The sequence below is a fragment of the Vicia villosa genome, unplaced genomic scaffold (genome assembly GCF_029867415.1).
Source record: "Vicia villosa cultivar HV-30 ecotype Madison, WI unplaced genomic scaffold, Vvil1.0 ctg.000561F_1_1, whole genome shotgun sequence".
NCBI lineage: Eukaryota > Viridiplantae > Streptophyta > Magnoliopsida > Fabales > Fabaceae > Vicia > Vicia villosa.
Window position 1 is genome coordinate 378,031 of NW_026705256.1, and position 19,076 is coordinate 397,106.

The window sequence follows — 19,076 nt, forward strand, 5'->3', positions numbered from 1 at the left end:
TAGATATGTTTTGGGGATTGTTGTAAGTCAAAACTTGGGTTTAGGAGTGAGATTCCCGTGAAGATTTAGCATAAAGACGCTGTAGACTAGTTTGATTCGAATCGTGAGTCAAAAATTATGTAGAAAAACAATTTAGACTGATTTGATTCGAGTCAGAGGTTTGCAATATGAATTTTGATTTGAATCAAAGACTCATGGGTAGCTTTTGCCTTATTTGATTTGAATCATAGTTTATACTTGATTCCAATCAAGAAGGAAAACCGGACTCAAATACTATTTTTGTTATAACTTGAGTCCAGGTGTACCCTTTTGAGGCACGGTTCGAAGCATTGGGCAACTAACACGTAATTCTATCTTGTAATAATGATTTAAGGTGAGAACATGTACATGAAAATATGAAGAGTATGTTTTTCTTTGATAAGTCTTATGAGATGATTATTGAATAATTATGTCATCTTGAATTGATGGTTGTTATATGTTGAGTTGTGATGCTGAGATGTTCTGAGTGGTTATATGAATGTTATAATGATGAATATTGTTGACAAATTATATGATTTTAACAATTGTGTTGTGTTATGCTGAGATATATTTGGTTCGGTGAACCATTGTGCTGCCTTACATTAGCGACTATTATGCTGAGTTCTAGATTTAAGAGGAACCAGTGACGAGTAATGATGATGAAGGTAAAGATTTATATTTTGTGTTATATCTTGCATTCATACATCATGTAGAATGGAGATAGGTAAGACTTCAGTCTAGTGATGAGTGGATAATTCGGTAACATATCCCTAACTTCCAAAACTTTGGTACCACATGCGTATTGAAATAGAGGTGATGGCTACATTGCATTCATTCTTGTATATGCGAATGTCTATGATTTTTTAGTATTTTTGATTGTTTGTGATGTTGTTATTGATGAATATTATGAGTGAATATTCATGTTTTACCATGATATCCTCAATGTGTATGTACCATTAACTTAAATGAATATATTCTCACCCCTATTTGTTTTCTGTATGGTCTTGATCCTTGTGATGCAAATACTCAGATTGGAACCGAGAAGCCTTAACAGTTGGTTGCCTTGGAGGAGGGCATTAATGGTCTTCTTCGCCCTTTCTGGTTCTCGTTTGTTGTTTTAAATTCCAAGTGTCGCTATGAATACTGTAACACTTGGAATAGGGTTGCGTTATTGATGTTTATTTTTTAGAGTTATTTGAGTTTAAAACATTATAAATAATTAAAGTTGTTTTCAGGAATTTTTAGAAACTTGTCGAATACTGATTGGTAGTTTTTCCGTTGCTATTTTAAATTATGAAAGTTGATGTTTTTATGCTGAGTAATGTGATGCCTTTGAGTGTAATATTTATTATAATTTTTTGTATATTTTACAATTAAAGTGTCGGGGAAATTATGGTGTTATAGTTTTCCTTGTCGCCTGCTGATTCAAAGTTATTAAGTGAGACATTTTGAGGGGACTTCTCAATCAATCTTGCCTTCAAAGCTATGCTAGATGCCTCAGTCGCAGTCCATACAATTTAAAAACTCATCTTCTCCTACAAGAATCCCTTTAAGCCATTGATGTATCAAGCCACTTTATGGCTCTCTAATTCTCCCAATTCTTTACACTCAAAGAAACATAAGAACTCAATTTTGTATTATGTTACAATTTTCTTTCCTTAAACACACTAAATATGTACCTTTTAAAGAATCTACTCATAATCCTTCAATAAAAACCGCTTAAGCGTCAATTTTTTCATTCTTCGCCAATATTTGACCAGCCTTTTTCTTTGTCTCTGTCTTTAAACAACAAGTTTATCCCACCAGACAACAGCAATACTCTCCAGCCTTATTGCTACCATCTTAACTTTCTTGTTCTCGGGGATGCCCATAACATTGAAAAATATGTCGTCGTCGACATTCCAATCTTAAAAATCCTCCACTCCCATCGTTCCATAGAGTAATGAAATACCAGCATTCACTCGATAATCATGGTTATGTCGATTCCCATGATCAACTACCTCTTACTCGTAGGGTTCTTCTTCTTCAGAACTTAAAATTTTAACAATAAGAGCACGATGATTATTTTCACCCAGCGAAACCCTAACTTATTCTCCTACCTTGCCTCTTCATCGATTCCCGTTGTTGATGGCGTTGTTCACCTGATTTGCTAAATCCGCCAATCTATTCAGTCAAAGCAATTAGGGTCACGCTAATTCCCTCAAGATATGCTCTGGTCAGCGATTAATCTCTCATAGCTCTGATCGAGTTGCAAAAAGAAATAGGAAAAACCTACTCTGATGCCACTTGACGCAGTCAGAAACATTAGGGATTAGCAAGCGTTAAACCTAGAATGAAAACACACGATTGCAAGCGCAAAATCTGTCAAGATAAACTCTGAAATCCATCAGATAAAGATAATACTGAATTTTATTATATCAAAAGATGATCTTTAACTCACGCACCAAAAGTGTTTAATTAAAGAAATAAATAAACTCTAATAGGCTTTTAATCCAAAACAGAAATAAAATAGAAAAAAGCCCTAATAAACTTTTAATCCAAAACAAAAATAAAAAATAAAAAATTACAGAAAATATTAAAATGTTATTTTTGTCTCTAGAACAAACTCGGATGGCTTAAAAAGCCTTCCTACATTAGGTTAAATGATATAGTTGAAAGAGTGAAAAAAATTAAAATTAAAGTAAAAAAATTAAGGGGTGATAGTTATGTTTAATTACGAGTCATTCTTGTAGGGAAAATAATAATAAAGTTGTTGTAATGCATGATAAAGTTGTTTGTATTATTATTTTGTGAAATTGTATTATTTTAAGTACTTTTCATTATATATTAGTGGATATAACTTTTCTTTGTGTGTAATATAGAAGGCTAAAGCCCAAAAGAAAGAAGAACCACAACAAAACTAATCTGGGGAAGAAAATTCTTTTACATCGTCCTTGAGTATTTTTTTACCAGTAGAAACCAGAACATCTAAAGGTACTATTAACTCTATATGTAATATGGTTGTCAAAATATACTTGAGTTGATATGATTATCTTAGTTGGTTTTCAAATATATTTTTATATAATTTATATCGAAAAAAAACTTAGATACAATTTCTTACGAGTGATTTATATTATTTTCTAATAAAATTATAACAAATGTATAATTTCGTCCTACACATATGTAATTTTCTCATATTTTCACTCCTTAAACGATATTTAAGTAGACTTGTCATATTTTCATTGAAAAATAATAAAACCACACCTAAAGAAATTGTAGATAAAAATTTTCCTCTATATCGTATCAAATTAAATAACTCATGTGCCCGCTCAAGTTTCTAACTAGTTTTGATGAAAATCATCTCCACCCAGTTGTCATACCAATAGACAACGGGGAATGCAATAAAAAATGGAGTTAGTGAAAAATACATCAATTAAGCTTGTTTTGCACGTTAGTATATGTAATTTATTCACATAAGCCCAACCTACATTTTGGGGACATGGGAGAATACATACCAACCATTATTATTCACGGTTACATTCAAAAAAATAAAATGACTATAACAAAATTCACAAATAAACACTAGGATCTTCCTACTTCATCTTTTTCAGCATCTTCTTTTTGGGTGCCTAATTTGACAATGTCTTCCACCAATATTTTCCCATCTGTTTATGATTCAAAAAATACACAAAATAACTGTCATCCATAGCCAGTTAAACAAAATTTCAAATTAAGATATTGGATCATCTGTATACACATTCTAAAAATTACAGTTACATGTACCTCTCTGTGTTACCAACAATTCAACATGAACTACAAAGTTTTTAAACTGCTTTGAAATTAGTCACTGCTCACTGTCATGGCTCTCACAAGATTGTGCAACAAAGAAGCACAAAACCAAAGAAAAAGGGGCTCGAAAAATAAAACCACATGTTGCATGAGGTTTTTCTTTGTGCTTTTGTGGTATTAGATTAGTTAAATGTTAGTTTCATTAATTTGAGAGGGTACATCAGCAACATTCATATTGATGAGCGGCATTCATACTAGCTATATCTTAGTGCCACATGAGAATAAGGAAGAAATTGAGAGAAGAACTAACCACTATCCTTCGAAAGGTAGTTGATAAATTCATGAATTCCTTCTTTTCCCAACGTGTCCTTCAGATACACAGCAGCAGCTACAACTTCCTCAGGTGTCACTTTCCCATCATAATCTCTGCCAGAACATGGCCGAACATTTAATGAAATTATTTCTAACAATTACCATGCCATGTTGCTTTGTAAAACTTTAAACATGTATTGAGTCTTTGAAATATTTACTAATTATTTCTAACAATTACCATGCCATGTTGCTTTGTAAAACTTTAAACATGTATTGAGTCTTTGAAATATTTACTAATTATTTCTAACAATTACCATGCCATGTTGCTTTGTAAAACTTTAAACATGTATTGAGTCTTTGAAATATTTACTAATCAGTTCATGGTGTTCTTTCAAGCAAATATTTAACTCAGAAATAACCTGTCTAGCAACCGCCAGCGGTCTCCAATTTTAGCATCAACATCATCAATTTCTTTTTCAAGTGTCTGGAGCATAGCATCAACCTAAGAAGCAAATTACATTCCTATAGCTGTCAGTCATTTCCAGTTTCAGAATGTAATTCAGTCATAATCTGTTTTCTCTTTTGTTTTTCAATTATGAAGTGGCACCAGATAAAAACTAGAGTGTCATAACTTTACCTTGTCAACAAGTGCTGAAGAAACCTTGTCACTAATAGCGACCTCCATAGCACCATCACTATCCTTCCTTGCAGCTCTATAGGCCTTCTTAGCTTCCTGCTCACCTTCAGTACCTTCTTTCCCCACCATACTATTATACAGCTCCATCTGCATAGTGGTAGGTTATAACTGATTTTGTATGTAACAAAAGCTAGGCATGAAAAATAGCTTGTTCCGAAGATTTCAAAAATGTTAAATTAATTTTAAAAAGGCCAGTTTAACAAATACACAATTCTAGAAAGAAATAACCATTTGAATTCCAAGACTTTGAATGCCCATAACGTATTCACTACGGAGTATCCATCCCTAGAGACAGATAAATTCTACGGTCTACATACCTCCTTTTTAACAAGCCTCAAAAACTCTTCACGTTCTCTGCTCACTGACTGAAAAGTTATCAGACAAATCATTGAATCCAAGCATTTACCAAAAAACTTTTATAGTTTAGCAAGAATAAAGTTTGTTTTGCTTACAGATGCTGATGCTAAAACAGCTAATGCTTGGCTGATCTCACAAAGTTGCTCATGTTTTTCCAATGCCTTTGCCTTTGCATCTTCTTTTGCTGGTCCACTTGTTGAAACCATCTTTTTCGTAGCTAAATCACTTTCGCCATTATTAGATTCTGCTGCCACTTTGGCTTGCTCCCCTTCCTCTTTCTCTTCCTCCTCCTATGAAATATCCGGCAACCATCAAACTCAAATCTAAAGCAAATTTACATATGCTTATGTGAATTCTCTGCTTTTGCCACTAGTAATTATTCACGACGTTAAAGTAAAACGAAGAAAGGCTTTTAACAAACTACTTTAAATTATAATGGAACTCACCAACTCATGCCTCCTTCCAAAAACATAAATACTTCTAATGAATGATAGCATATATAATGCATAAATTTTTTTTACCTTGATTAGCTCCTCCTGCATTTCAAGATATTCCAACTTCCTCTTCCTGTCTGAAACAGAATCTCCAGATGGCAAAGCTGTTACACCAACAGTGTCCACAACCTCATCCGGCAAAGAAGAAAGTGTAGCTTGAACAGCCTCTTCTGGTTTCACCTTTCCTGAGATGGAAAATGCTCTACAGAGAGAATGAGATGACTATGCCTTTCCAGAAGGGAAATTCTTAAGACAACGGTATCTCAATAGAGAAAGTATTAAAATACCTAGAAAGAATCAAGAGGGAAGATGGCAAAGAATGGTAGAGAGACAGATCCAGCCAGTCATTAAGCTGCAAAGAAATGCACAATTTACAACCCCCAAACATGAGATTTGTATTGATAATTCAACCACAAGACGGCATCTTTTATTCAGCATCAAGAAAAGGCTTCTAACTATATTATGTAAATGTCAACTTACAATCCCCACTCTTAAGACAATATTTTTGTTACTCACCTAACACACTAGCATTTGAGAATTTTGTGATTTGATTCAGTTATACTTATACATGATATAATTGATTTCAAGTAAAAGTTGATTAAAAATAAGTTCAATAAGAAGGTTCTCAAAGTAGCAATTATGAGAAAATAAAGGTTCTGAATTATGATTTCTGAAAGTAGAAATTATAGCCAGAATCTAGAAATTAACAGCATTGAAGATTTCAGAACTGATCTCCGCAGCATAAATTCCATTTAAACATTTATTATTAACCTGCTGTCGCATTTCTTCCACTGAACGCAATCCAAGCAATCCTCGATCTCTACAAGCTTGACGAAGCTCTGCTTCTGAAAGAGACTCTACACCTTCTTCTTGAATCAGTTTATCATCATTCTTGATCCTGCCAGAGCCAAACAATTCAAATCTATACTCTCAAAAAAAACTATGAAGTTATTGACTGAATATGTTAAATTTTGTTGAAGTACTTTAGTTTTCACAGCATATAGAGCATTGGACATATTCTGAATATTATTTCAATGTAGAGTATACAAACAATAATCTGAATATATAGGTTAGGGAGTAGGGACATCAGAGCATTTTCTTATTGCCAAGTATCATCGTTGTCTTGACTTGGCTTATAGTCTAGGGACATAACTGCCTTTGTGAATCTCTCGAACCAAGCTTAGGAAGATTGTTGCATCCATAGAAACTCCTCCTTTATTTGCACATTTTGTTTGCACCCTTAAGTTTGGGTATTCTATGGCACAGGTGTGTTATGAAGAGGATAGGCCCTGGCTTCTTGGCTACCTAAAGGTTAGATGTTACTGATCATGACTAGGGTGAGACTCCATTTGGTTGGGTTTCTCCATTTTGATTGAGTTCCATGTACTTGGCTACTTTTGACATTCATCAGAAATGTACAAACAGCATAAAATGAAGTTTTCCTAACTCTAACCTATAAGAGTCCATGAATTATATACATACACCAGAATCAGAGCTATCCCAGAAAGTAAAATAGGAATTATTGAATCTTACTCTTGTAATCTTTTGCGGAGCATATAACGCAAATATGCATCAGTACCATACGGGCTGATACCCATGTACTTACACATATTTACCAAGCGAGGCCTGTTCTCCATTTTCACAATCAAAAGACATGTTAGCATATCCAACACGGAAACCCAAAATATGAGATTCATAAGATGACAGCAGAGCACAACAAGTTGAGCAAAATCAATGGTAGGCGGAGCAACCTGCTAATGTTATCCAAAGTGAACTCATCGTTAAATAATTTGGCAAAGCCTAAAATTTCATCATTTGAAACTCGGGCACCTGTTCTGACCTGGTCCATTAACATAATGAATACAAACATAGTATAAAAATATTTTCCATAAGAAGACTACCTAGAGAATATATAACACTAGGTCACAAAGAGCATGTCTGACCTTGTTCATAAACTCATCAAGATCTTCTGCTGTCTTCTTCGTTTCTCCAGTTCCTGAATTCTGAACCTCCTTCGCCATTTCTTTCACAGTATCTTGAAGAAACTTGGCATATTCTATTCTTGCATTTAGCCTTCTTTTCAATGCCTCCTACAAATTAAGCCTTCCCAAAATTGAGTGATGATAAAAGCATGCCAGCAGTTAGACATGCAATGTTTGACGAGTACATTAACAATTACCTGTTCTTTCATCTTATCCTGGAAAGTGGAAGGCAGCATATTGGGAAACAGTTTCAGGAATACTGGCAAAAGAAACTCCATGAACGGAACTATGATAAATACAGCGAAAGGAACTAGCCTGAAAATATCGGCTGTTGTCCTCGTGAGTTGCTGCCTCTCCCTTCTAGAGAGACTCTTTCCATTGCCAAGTTTCAACAATAATCTGGAGCTAATCCTAACATCAGCCCAAAGTAGTTTTGTACCAAACCAATAGTGTTGCAAAGTAGATTTAAATTCATCCTTCCAATGGCTTAACTTCTTTGCCCAGTCATCCCTAGGCAATGGAAAAACCAGAAAAGTCTCACACACATATTTACATCACAGACAAAACAAGAGGTAGTAAATTTTAAACCTGCTCATTGACAAAATAGCTCTGAAAGCTGGACCAATTCCTAGAATCTTAGCCCATAATCTCTTTACAATAGATTCACTACTCTTATGGGGTTCTTGAAGTTGTTTAGCCTTAGCTTTCGCTTTAACGGTACTCAAGTCTTCAACAGCCTCGTCACACTCTTCCGGTGAAGCTTCCTTCTTCTGTTTAGAATCCGATTGTTCATTTCCACTACCGCCATTACCCAATCTAGATTGATTAGCAGCAGCCGTGGAAATATAACGAGCACCTCTGGAGGTCCATCCCAATCTCGAAAGAGAAACTAACTCTAACTTCTCATTTCCAATTCCAAAATTCGAAATTCCAAATGAACTATGCAAGTATAATCTCGATAATGAACAAGCTGTCAAATCATCATCACTGAGAGTACACAATTTTCTTACCAGTCCATGTTCATGTCCAATAGTTCGAGACGAAGAGAAGGGAATCCGACTCAAACCATCTACTTCACTAGAATCAAATGGCTGACCAATCCCAACACTAGAGAATCCGAGAATACCGCGAGTATGTTGAGTAATCAAGTGATTGAACAAAATGTTTCTCTTCTTTTGCAAAATCACTCTTGATGCCATATATATCAACAAATTACAGCCTTTGATGTCACTTTTTTCTAAATAAAACACTTTATAATAACACAATGCTTCAATGCCATTAATACAAATCGGATAAATTACCACCACCTGCAAAGTGAAATTACCATCATATAAACATGCATAATACAAACACGTACAGAGAAAGCTCAACAATATCCTTCAATTCGAGCTTTCAGAAATGTTGTGCATAGAAAACAATAGGAAAGTCAACATTTTTACTTGTATTTTAGCGAGAAAAAACCAATTCAATTGAAACTTGTGGAATAAGAAACGAACCTTCTAGGTAGAATTTGGTCGTGAAAACAAATCACGGAGTGAAGATTCGTTGGCGGTGGATATCGGGAGTTTTTTAATTTATAAATCGGCGGTTACCGGAAAAGAACCGCCGGAGGGTGATCGAGAAAAATGCGCGCGCGTGTTGAAGGAGAAGGCGATCCTACATAGTAGATGTGAGTAGTCGGGTGAGGGAAAATGGAGAGTGAAGAAGGAGCTACAACATTCGGGGAATTTTGAATCATTTTTTTTCCCTTCTGATTCAATCATTAGTTATTGACTTTGATGCTGTGCATGATTTGCACGAACACTTTAATTAATATTATTCCTTTTTTTAAACATCGGTCATGGTTAATAGTAGACGCCTTCATGTAAAGTTAACATTTCAAAGTTTATGTTAACAATCCAACACTTAAATTAGTGATCAAAGAGATATGACTTTACAATAGTGAATAAAAAAAGTATTTGTTATGATGCCTAAAAGAGCTTTTGTATGGTGGACGATTAAAATTGCTCTCGCTTGACTTAGGGTAGAATGCACGAGACCTTTTGATAAGACCCAAAGCTGAAGATGGACAAAGAGTATGATCTAATGCACAATCCCTTGGAATCTACCCATTTGTTACTCCGGTGAGAGTATTATGGACTGAGTCTTCAATATTGGATCGGTCTTGTTGGATCGTTTGACTGACCCATAATAGTTTTCTCTCAAGTCCTTATTATCATTTATAAAGTTACAAGTGAGGTGGAAATTTTGAGATCGACCTCTAAATCAGCTTTCGTACTCGACTCAATGCGCTTGGGAGGATCCCCACCTTAGGGTAAAGACGGAGATGTGTTAAGTAAGTGTATGTGTCCTTGAGAACACACATATTAAATGCACGTCTTATATATGAAACATTTCACATTTTAACCACTTCACGTTGCCCTAGGCTTTAGAGGTAAAGGTGATACTTTATAGAATGCTCGAGTGTGGTGACAAGATTGACGCCAAATCCAGACTGTTTATTTGTGATGGTGTGTTTACCTCGATCTTTGGCAATAGATTGTGGGTTGTTTATTACCAATATATAATAACAAGAATCTTATTTTTCTTTTTTCTCCCATCGCTTATTAAGCTCTAGGGACCTTTGTTTTCATTCTAATATGTTTGACCTTATGTTATCCTACTCTTCTTCTTCTTCTCAATCTTTCTTTCTCAACCTCTTTTCACTTCAATGATGTGGCTTTTGAAGGTAACAATCTTGACTCTTTTTTATTGCTTCATTCGTTGTTCGTTAGGATTTTAGGGAGATTGTCATGAAAAGCTCAAAGGTTTGCGTTGTTATCCAACAAAAAGGTATTATTGATGGCATTAATCTTAGGGAAACCGTTAGAGGTTTTTCCTTCCCAATTCTGTCTTTAACTAACCCATAGCTCATAGTCAATTTTAAGTGAAAACGAAAAAGCTTAAACTAATATAAGGGTGCATCATTGTGTTTTTGTTTGTGATCCAATTGATATTGAAGTAAGGTGGTGGATAGAATCTCAATTGCATATACTTACTTACTGTAGTTCTTTTTATCTGTTGACAATGAAGCATGAATGAATCGATGCAACCATCAGACTGACATGGAGTTCAAGAGTGAAAACCAACCTTAGTGGGTTGATTAGGAGACGTTGCACATGGTTTATGTCTTTACCAATAAAGAAGGTTTGTATAATGCTTTCACAAAATTGGATTCCTCCTATGACGGGGGGTACCCCTGAGGGTGACAAAAGTTTGTGCATCAAATATGAAGGGTGTGTCCTCCCTTTCCACGAATGTATATTTTCCCATATAGGGCTCCAACTTCCCTTTAATGATTTTGAGGTGGGGATTCTCAACCGCATAGAAATTGCCCCTTTGCAACTGCATCTCATGCATTAGGCTTGTGTCAAAGTCATTAAATATTTGTGTTAATTTAAAAGAGGCGCCAATAGGGAATCTAAAATTTTTTTTTAGTGAGGCTCAGGAAAGTTTGAAAAAGGCTCGAGATGAGTTGCGAGGGATGCATTCGGAAAATGTTCACCTGACTAAAGAATATGTGAAAGCTATGGAATTAAGTTAATCTAATATGAAAATAGCTTGCATGGATGCATGTGGAATTCTTCAATCTCAAAGTACAAATATTGAGGGAGAAGATTCATCCCGAGAATGAGATAGGAGACGAGTGAGTGGTCATTCTTGGTTAAAAGTCAGACTCATAGGTTGAGTACTTTTTTGTGTTGTTTGGCATTCTTTTGTATGATTGTTGTAAAAAAATTCCTTATGATTTGGAACGTCATTGTTTTTCATTTACTCGTATAGTTTTTGTAGTTTTATGGCTCTCGTGTTTACTTTGAGAGCGAGAACTATTCCCTGTTTACTTACCGTAACATTCATTTTAAATGGTTATCGCTTTAATCCCAAGGTTAAATTTTATGGTCTTTGGAATTATCCATGAGGTTGTGTTTGGACGCTTTATTGAACGTCTTTGAGGAGCGCGTCCCACTAAGGGTATACTCCTCTTCTTTGTACTCAAGTTAAGACTTAGTTTGAGGATGACACGATGTTAAAGTAGAGAGTTTTGCGAAGAATTCATTTATTTGCTTAAAGAAAGGATTACATGGTAAAGTTTTACATAGATGGGTAAAAGTACATAAAGAAGACGACCTAACTCTTACTTTATTAGCCAAAGAGGTATCTTTTTGGCAATGAATTGTTTTCTTTGGAGTACTATGTCGTTGGTTCAGACGATGTGATGGGGTTCCATTTTCTCATATATCTCTGTTGATCTTAAGCTTTTTGCTCCATTCGATGTTCAGTTCCTAGTTTACTTCCTCAACATTTCCCATTGGCCCTTATTGTCAAGACCAATATGGTGCTATTTTCTTGTTGGTACATGCATTCAATGAATCAAGATATATCATACTTTATTTGTTTTTGAAAATTAGTCTCGCGATCTGATGATTAATAACCATTGTCTCTAGGCATCTATCGAGGTCATCAATGCTAAGTCCAAGCACATTTTTCTTCTTCTCATCAACCCATGTTGTTTCCTGACAATATTACAAATCTTTATGTATATGTGTGCTCATGGTAGGTTGGTTCATATCTTCACTAGTTCATTATGAACATTATGGTATTTTATTTTCTGGTGGGTCAGGAAAGCTACAATGTCAATAGTAACGACAAAAGGTCTCCTTAGAATGCAATTGTACATGCTTTTGCATAGAACTACAAGGAACTATAAGTCTATAACCATAACGTATCTTCCTTTTTCGAAAGTGACCACGAGCATCACGAAACCCCAAAGGCGAACCATCGTGCCATTAAAAGTTTGTTGTTCATAGCCCATATAAAGCGATAACTTATCTTTCTTCATCCCCTGTTTCTCAAATAGTTCGTGGCTCGTGGCTCTCGCAAAAGCGACAAAATCTTGTATTATTAGTCCTAGTTGACTCTTTGATACGGTGATGGTTTCTTACCCCAATATCTTTGAAGTTGATATTTCCGCATTCTTGTAAAATATCCTCTCTCTTTGAAGTCGATATTTTTTGTCGATCAATTATTTGTTGAGTTCATGGACCATTTATACTTCTTATGCATGTAGTTTCTCTTAATAGTTTATATACACTTGGGCTCTGATTGTAACACCCCATATTTCTCTTAATTAATTTAAATTGGAATTAAATTATTTGTTAGAATTATTTGGCAATTGATTGGGTTTAATTGAAGAATTATAGAAAAAGGAGTCATTGGGATTGGTGTTGTGATGAGTAAGAGAGGGGTGCTAAGTGATAGGCCCATACTAAGTGAATTTTATTCTTTCATAAAATAGAGAAGTTGAGAAAAGAAGGAAAATAGAAGCAAAAGAGGAGAAAGGAGAATACGTGATAGAGGAGCAGAAGAATAAGAGGACCAACCAAGGATTCTTGAATAAGGTAAGGGGGGACTCTCCGATTAACTTCTCTTATCGTATCTTAAATGATGATATTGATTAGGTATATTAGTTAGAACAATTGGATTGTATGTTTAGGTTTTGGGGTTTTGGGAGATTTAGGTTGTTTTGTTGAATTGATGGGATTGATGAATTGATGAATGATTTTAGTGTTATATGACCACTAAAATGTGTTGTAATTGTATTATGTTATGTTATTTGATGATGTTTTGGTGTGGGGACTGTTATGGTTCGATTTGGTTGAGATTGGGAGAGGAAAGATGTCAAATCGCAGAAAAAAATTCGGCACCAGCGCAACGTGCGTCGACCTATGAAAGTCATGCGTCGATCTATAGGTTCCCAAAAGGCCAGCATGAGTCGAATCATGGGTCGACCTGATCAAACCCGAGGGGGACAGAAAGTTTTGTGCATCGACCCATGGATCTTGTGCGTCGACCTACAAAATTTTTAACAAATTTTCCGAAGGCCATAACTTTCAAACCGTATGTCCGTTTTTAGTGCCGTTTTGAGCACGATGAACCTTATGAGATAAACTATGTGTTTAAATAATGGGATGAGGTGTAACTCGAATTATTTTGAAACATGATTTTATTTCTTGATGAATGATGTATTGTACATATATGTGAATAGATGTGTTAATACATGCTATGTTTGAAGCAATAATCATGTGATGATCTATGAGTTGTGATGATATGAGTATTTGTGAATATTTTGTTTGTTTGATGGATGATATATTATTGAAATATATGATGAGATGTGACAATATGAGACGTGTTGGATGATGTGAATATTTTGTTTATTTGATGGATTGTAGCATTGTGTACATATATGTGTGAATGTAACAATGTGTTGTTATGGTGATGTAACCACTTTGAATTCATTGTGACTGGAAGGTGTTTTGACATGATTATATGTGATATAATTGTGGATGGTGTTGAAACCTAATATATCATTCGGTGTTGCTTTTGGTGAGTTATTGGTGATGACATTGTTCATTTTGGTCCAGTGGTGATGTTGTGACAACGTGATTATAATGTTGATAGTGTGTGTATAACATGAACATGTGGTGATTGTTCTGATCGTATGATGATGATTGATTTGTTTTGAATGATGCATGATACATGTACATACTTGTTGGTGATAACTATGTTGAGTTATGTGAGACGATGTTATTCATCGGATCGTTGATGTTGTAAGTATGTCATATGTGTGCATTCATTCATACGCATTTTGGTGATGGATCCCGGTGATGTTGTGGATCAAATTGTGGGCATAATTCCCATTGTGCGGAATTTGTGTCGGTTGGACTGTATCTTGATGATGAAAAGATCAGTTGGATGGGTTTATCCCATGTATGGTACCACATGCATAATGTCAGTTCATTCATATGCATGATTTTCATAACATGATTGAATGTGTTTCAGTGTTATGAATTGATGATATGTTGGTTGCGTATTTGTTGAATTGTCTGAATATAATACAATTGGGTGATTAATATAACTATGATGTGTTATTATTTATGATGCAATAATATTTGTTAATTGCGATGAGACCCACCCTTACATGTTGTCATTTTCAGATTGAGGATAACGACTTTTACGATTTGGTGAGGATTAGCTCATGAGTCAGTGCATTTAGTATATCGTCGGTGTCATGCTCTGATATTGTAACACTGGGGAACGCTAGTCTAGACTCTATAAGGATACTCTATTATGTTGTTATTGTATTAACTTTGTGGGATATCACATAGATGATGTTATGCTTATCTGTATGATGAATATTCCGCTGTGTAGAAACATGATTATGATAATGTGATGATTTGTTCCTAAGTGTAGCATGACGAATGACTTATGAATAAAATGGGTTAAATTGAATTGTGGCACCCTTGTTTTTATGTTTCACTCTGAATTTTTATATAATTGTCGCGGGGTTTAGAAGGGTGTTACACTGATGAGAACATCACTCATGTTTCTAGCATCTTCTTGTCCTATCTTTTCACGAAACAAGAAATATTTCCTTAATCCTTTTTCAAAGATCAAACATTTTATCCCTTCATTTGACCCTCTTATCTTAACCTCCACCTTCGTGAACCTATTTATATATTCTCGTAAAGTTTCTTTCTTCTTGTGGTGGATCATGGTGAGAACGACTATAGTATTCAACTATCGCTTTTGGGTTACAAGTGAGGCATAAATGCATCATATAATTTTTCCAAGATTTGATAGAGTTGTCATGCATGGTTGTAAACCACACTATTGTTGCTCATTTGAGGGCCAAGACAAACAATTTGCATTTTACCATGCTTAAGCATAGTGATAATCGAGCACGGTGTCCATGTGTTCAACATGCTCGTTCAAATGCTTTTCCTCATAATTATCAACTTCGGTGGTTTTTCAAGATATTTGGGGATCCTACTATCAAGAATGGGCCCTTCTTGCAGTTAGAGGGGGCTTGTGTTTCGATGTCATGTATGTACCTTCTCTAAGATTGTTGCAGTGGGGATCTTTGAAGACTGCGGTCTTCAGGTGGCGTGTGACAACCATTTTACCTCCGAAACTGCGAGGGGGGATCAGTGAGCCCAACGATGATTGTGTTCTATTGATCTAAGGACCCCGCAAAACTGTAAGGCGGCATCATCTAAAATCATTTAAGGTGTGGCTTTAGCTTTATCGAGTCGTGCTACCTCGTACGATGTGTGACCTTTGGACAAAAAACTTGTTGATTTTCTTCATTTCATATGAATCTTTTAGCTAAGAGGTGTGTATTCATCTTTTGTACCAAATTCTAAATGGTGGTGATTAGTTCATTCGCTCCTTGCATTTCAAGGTTGGTCTAAAACTTTTGGAGGCTCTAGGACATTTCTGGTTCGGGATATTGTGCTTGCAGTTAAGGTCATTTAGAGGTCTGACATTGAATTAAATATCGAAAAGGTTGTAAAGTCAGAAAGATATGAAAAGTTATATGCCCGACAAGAGGAACAACGAGAGCCTGTGGAGATGATATGGTCAGAGAAGTTACAAGAACTGGATCAACTCCCTATACGGAAAGAGGTAAGACCTATGGTGTGAAGGAGAATGTCGATGCAATGGCTTCAATCCTAGAGTCAGCATCACGATGCGTGGTTACCCAACAAACCTGGAAGCTACCATTTGCTGGCGAAAAAGTTAATCAAATATTAGGTCGTGTGAGAAAACAATTGCGACAATGCAATAAGTAGGATTTCGTGGAATTTCATGAAAATTCCCGAGAACCAGAGGATGATTCCCATAAACCATGCCATTATTCTAGTGGGAAACAGAATTTATGGGACATGTAAACATATAATTCTTTTGGTTCAGTGGTATGAACCTTTGAATCGGTGGAGCGTTTGTGTGTTTGCAAGGTTACACTCTGACATTCAGGTCAAAGAGATCTGAGAGGTATAGTTTTGCAAGAGTGAATGAAAAAGTACATGTGTAAGACGCATATAATAGCTTTTATATGGTGAATGGTAATTAAAACCGCTTCCGCTTGACCTGACACATAATGTAGAAAACCGTCAAACTATGGAAATTTCAGTTTTATGGATGTTTTGAATTTTATTTTCTAAGAATAATAATAAAGTGTGTTTTCTTCTTGTCTGTTTACATAATTTACTATTTAAATAACTTATGTTTTTAATATGCGCTTATAACTTATTGTTAACAGTTACCATTGTTCATAGAATGAATATATACACTAGCTCATGTAATGAAGATATGTGCCTTGCTGACAGTGCAACAACCCTCACAATTCTCAAGAATAAAAGATATTTCTCTAATTTAGTGAATCGAAATACTGATGTCAGTACTATATCTGGCACCTAAAAAATAATCGAAGGCTTCAGAAGATCCAATATGTTGTTACGTGGAGGAACAATATTGTACATTGATAATGCATTATATTCCCCCAAGTCTCATTTAAATTTATTGAGTTTCAAAGATATTCGCCTAAATGGCTACCATATTGAAACATGAGATGATGGAGGGATTGAATATTTGTATATTACAAAACATAATTTGTACACAAAATGTGTAATGGAAAAGCTACTGGCTTTATCCTCTAACTTGTACTACACTTATATTAGTACAACTGAAGCAGATACAACTGTAAACTAGAAGTTTACAAATAATGGTAAATTTCTAATTTGACATGACCAGTTGGTCTATCTCTGTTATATAATGATGCAAAAAATAATTGAAAATTCATGCGATCATCAATTAACGAGTAGTGAAGTCATTCAATCAAATAAGTTCTCATGCAGCTCTTGCTCGCAAAGGTAATTAATAATTCGACCATCACCAACAAAAATTGTAAATGAATCTATCAATTTTTTAGAGCGTATACATGGTGATATTTATGGGTCAATACACCCATCATGTGGACCATTTGGATATTTTATGTTTTTAATTGATGCATCAACTAGATGGTTACTTGTTTGTTTATTGTCAACTCGCAACCAAACATTTGCGAGATTGCTAGCTCAACTGATTCAAATAAGAGCTTATTTCCCCGATTATCCTATCAAGAAAATAAGTCTTGATAATGCTGCAGAATTTTCATCTCAAACATTTAATGAGTATTGTATGTCTATTGGAATTGACATTGAACACCCAGTAACACATGTTCATACACAAAACGGACTTGCAGAATCATTTATTAAACGAATAAAATTAATTGCAAGACCACTGATTACGAGATGCAAATTCCCAGTTTCTGCCCGGGGACATGCAATTTTGCATGCTGCAACATTGATTCGCATCAAGCCAACGAGTTACTACACCTCTTCCCTTTTACAATTAGTTTTTGGTAAATAACCTAATATTTCCCATCAAAGAATTTTTGGATGTGCGGTGTATGTTCCAATTTCTCTACCACGGCGCAATAAGATGGGACCTCAAAAGAGGATGGGAATATATGTTGGATATGAATCTCCATCTATTGTAAAGTTCCTTGAACCAACAATTGGGGATTTATTCATGGCTCGTTTCCCTGATTATCGTTTTGATGAATCAAATTTTCCAACATTAGGGGGAGAGAATAAGAACCTGGAAAAAGAGATCAGTTGGAATGAATTATCATTATCTCAGTTTGATCCTCGAATAAAACAATGTGAACTAGAAGTTTAAAAAATAATCCAGCTGCAAAACTTAGCAAATCAATTACCAAATGCATTCACAGATCCAAAAGGTGTGACTAAATCATATATACCAGTTGAAAATGCTCCAATAAGAATTGATATCCCTGTTGGACAATCAAATGAGTCTCAACCACGTCTGTAACATGACATACCAATTGGTTTCAAAGATAAAAAATCCTCGAACAAGAAAGAGAGCTAAGAATAAAGATGGTCCAAATGAGGATATAGAAAATCTAAGAGAACCTTCGGACATAATAAACATTCATCTCTAGAAGAGATTGATCAGGTGTCTAAAACTCGTGAAAATAAAGAGATCTCGATAAATTAAGTCCAAAATGGAATACAATATAATTCTAAATGAGATAAATGGCAAAGAGGATCAAGAACCAACGTCTATCAAAATTTGGACAAAGTGAGGACTTGCCAGAATGGAAAGATGCAATTGAGGCAGAATTAAACTCAATCTATAAAAGATAAGTTTTTGGACATGTAGTATGAACACCCGAAGGTGAGAAACCAGTTGAATACAAATGGGTTTTCGTACGAAAATAAAATGAAAAAGGTGAAATTGTGAGATACAAAGCTCGACTTGTCTCTCAAGGATTTTCCCAAAACCTGAAATTGATTTTGATGAGACATATTCACGTGTAGTGAATGGAAGTACTTTTCGATATCTAATCAGCCCAGTACTCCCTCCATTCTTTATTATAAGCAAAGTTTCACTTTTTAGATACATTGAATAATTAATGTATCTAGACTATATATAATCCTAATACATTAATTATTCAATGTATCTAAAAAGTAAAATTTTGCTTATAATAAGGAATGAAGGGAG

The 19,076-nt window shown here is 35.0% G+C and overlaps 1 protein-coding gene across 2 annotated transcripts; it reads right to left on the reverse strand.

The window, feature by feature from the left end:
• Nucleotides 1-3,178: 3,178 nt before the first annotated feature.
• On the reverse strand, nt 3,179-9,425 carry LOC131629362 (uncharacterized). 2 transcript variants are annotated; one of them, XM_058900149.1, is made up of 15 exons: nt 9,125-9,425; nt 8,217-8,935; nt 7,826-8,138; nt 7,590-7,736; nt 7,398-7,486; nt 7,180-7,272; nt 6,418-6,544; nt 5,934-5,998; nt 5,674-5,848; nt 5,248-5,442; nt 5,113-5,160; nt 4,736-4,882; nt 4,518-4,600; nt 4,097-4,212; nt 3,179-3,662 (listed from the first exon to the last, which is right to left on the reverse strand). In XM_058900149.1, exons 2-15 carry the CDS (start codon nt 8,825-8,827, stop codon nt 3,580-3,582), a joined length of 2,292 nt encoding a protein of 763 aa, XP_058756132.1. In that variant the 5' UTR covers nt 8,828-8,935; nt 9,125-9,425; the 3' UTR covers nt 3,179-3,579. The 2 variants fall into 2 exon arrangements, with proteins under 2 accessions (XP_058756132.1, XP_058756133.1); XM_058900150.1 differs by lacking the exon at nt 7,180-7,272.
• Nucleotides 9,426-19,076: the final 9,651 nt, after the last annotated feature.

Excerpts from the sequence above, each read along its gene's own strand:
- LOC131629362 (XM_058900149.1), bottom strand. The coding sequence starts at position 8,827 with ATGGCATCAAGAGTGATTTTGCAAAAGAAGAGAAACATTTTGTTCAAT. Across the intron at positions 5,161-5,247 it reads CTGTTTTAGCATCAGCATCT|TCAGTGAGCAGAGAACGTGA; the intron begins GTAAGCAAAACA and ends ATAACTTTTCAG. Across the intron at positions 4,883-5,112 it reads TGAGGCTTGTTAAAAAGGAG|ATGGAGCTGTATAATAGTAT; the intron begins GTATGTAGACCG and ends ACCACTATGCAG.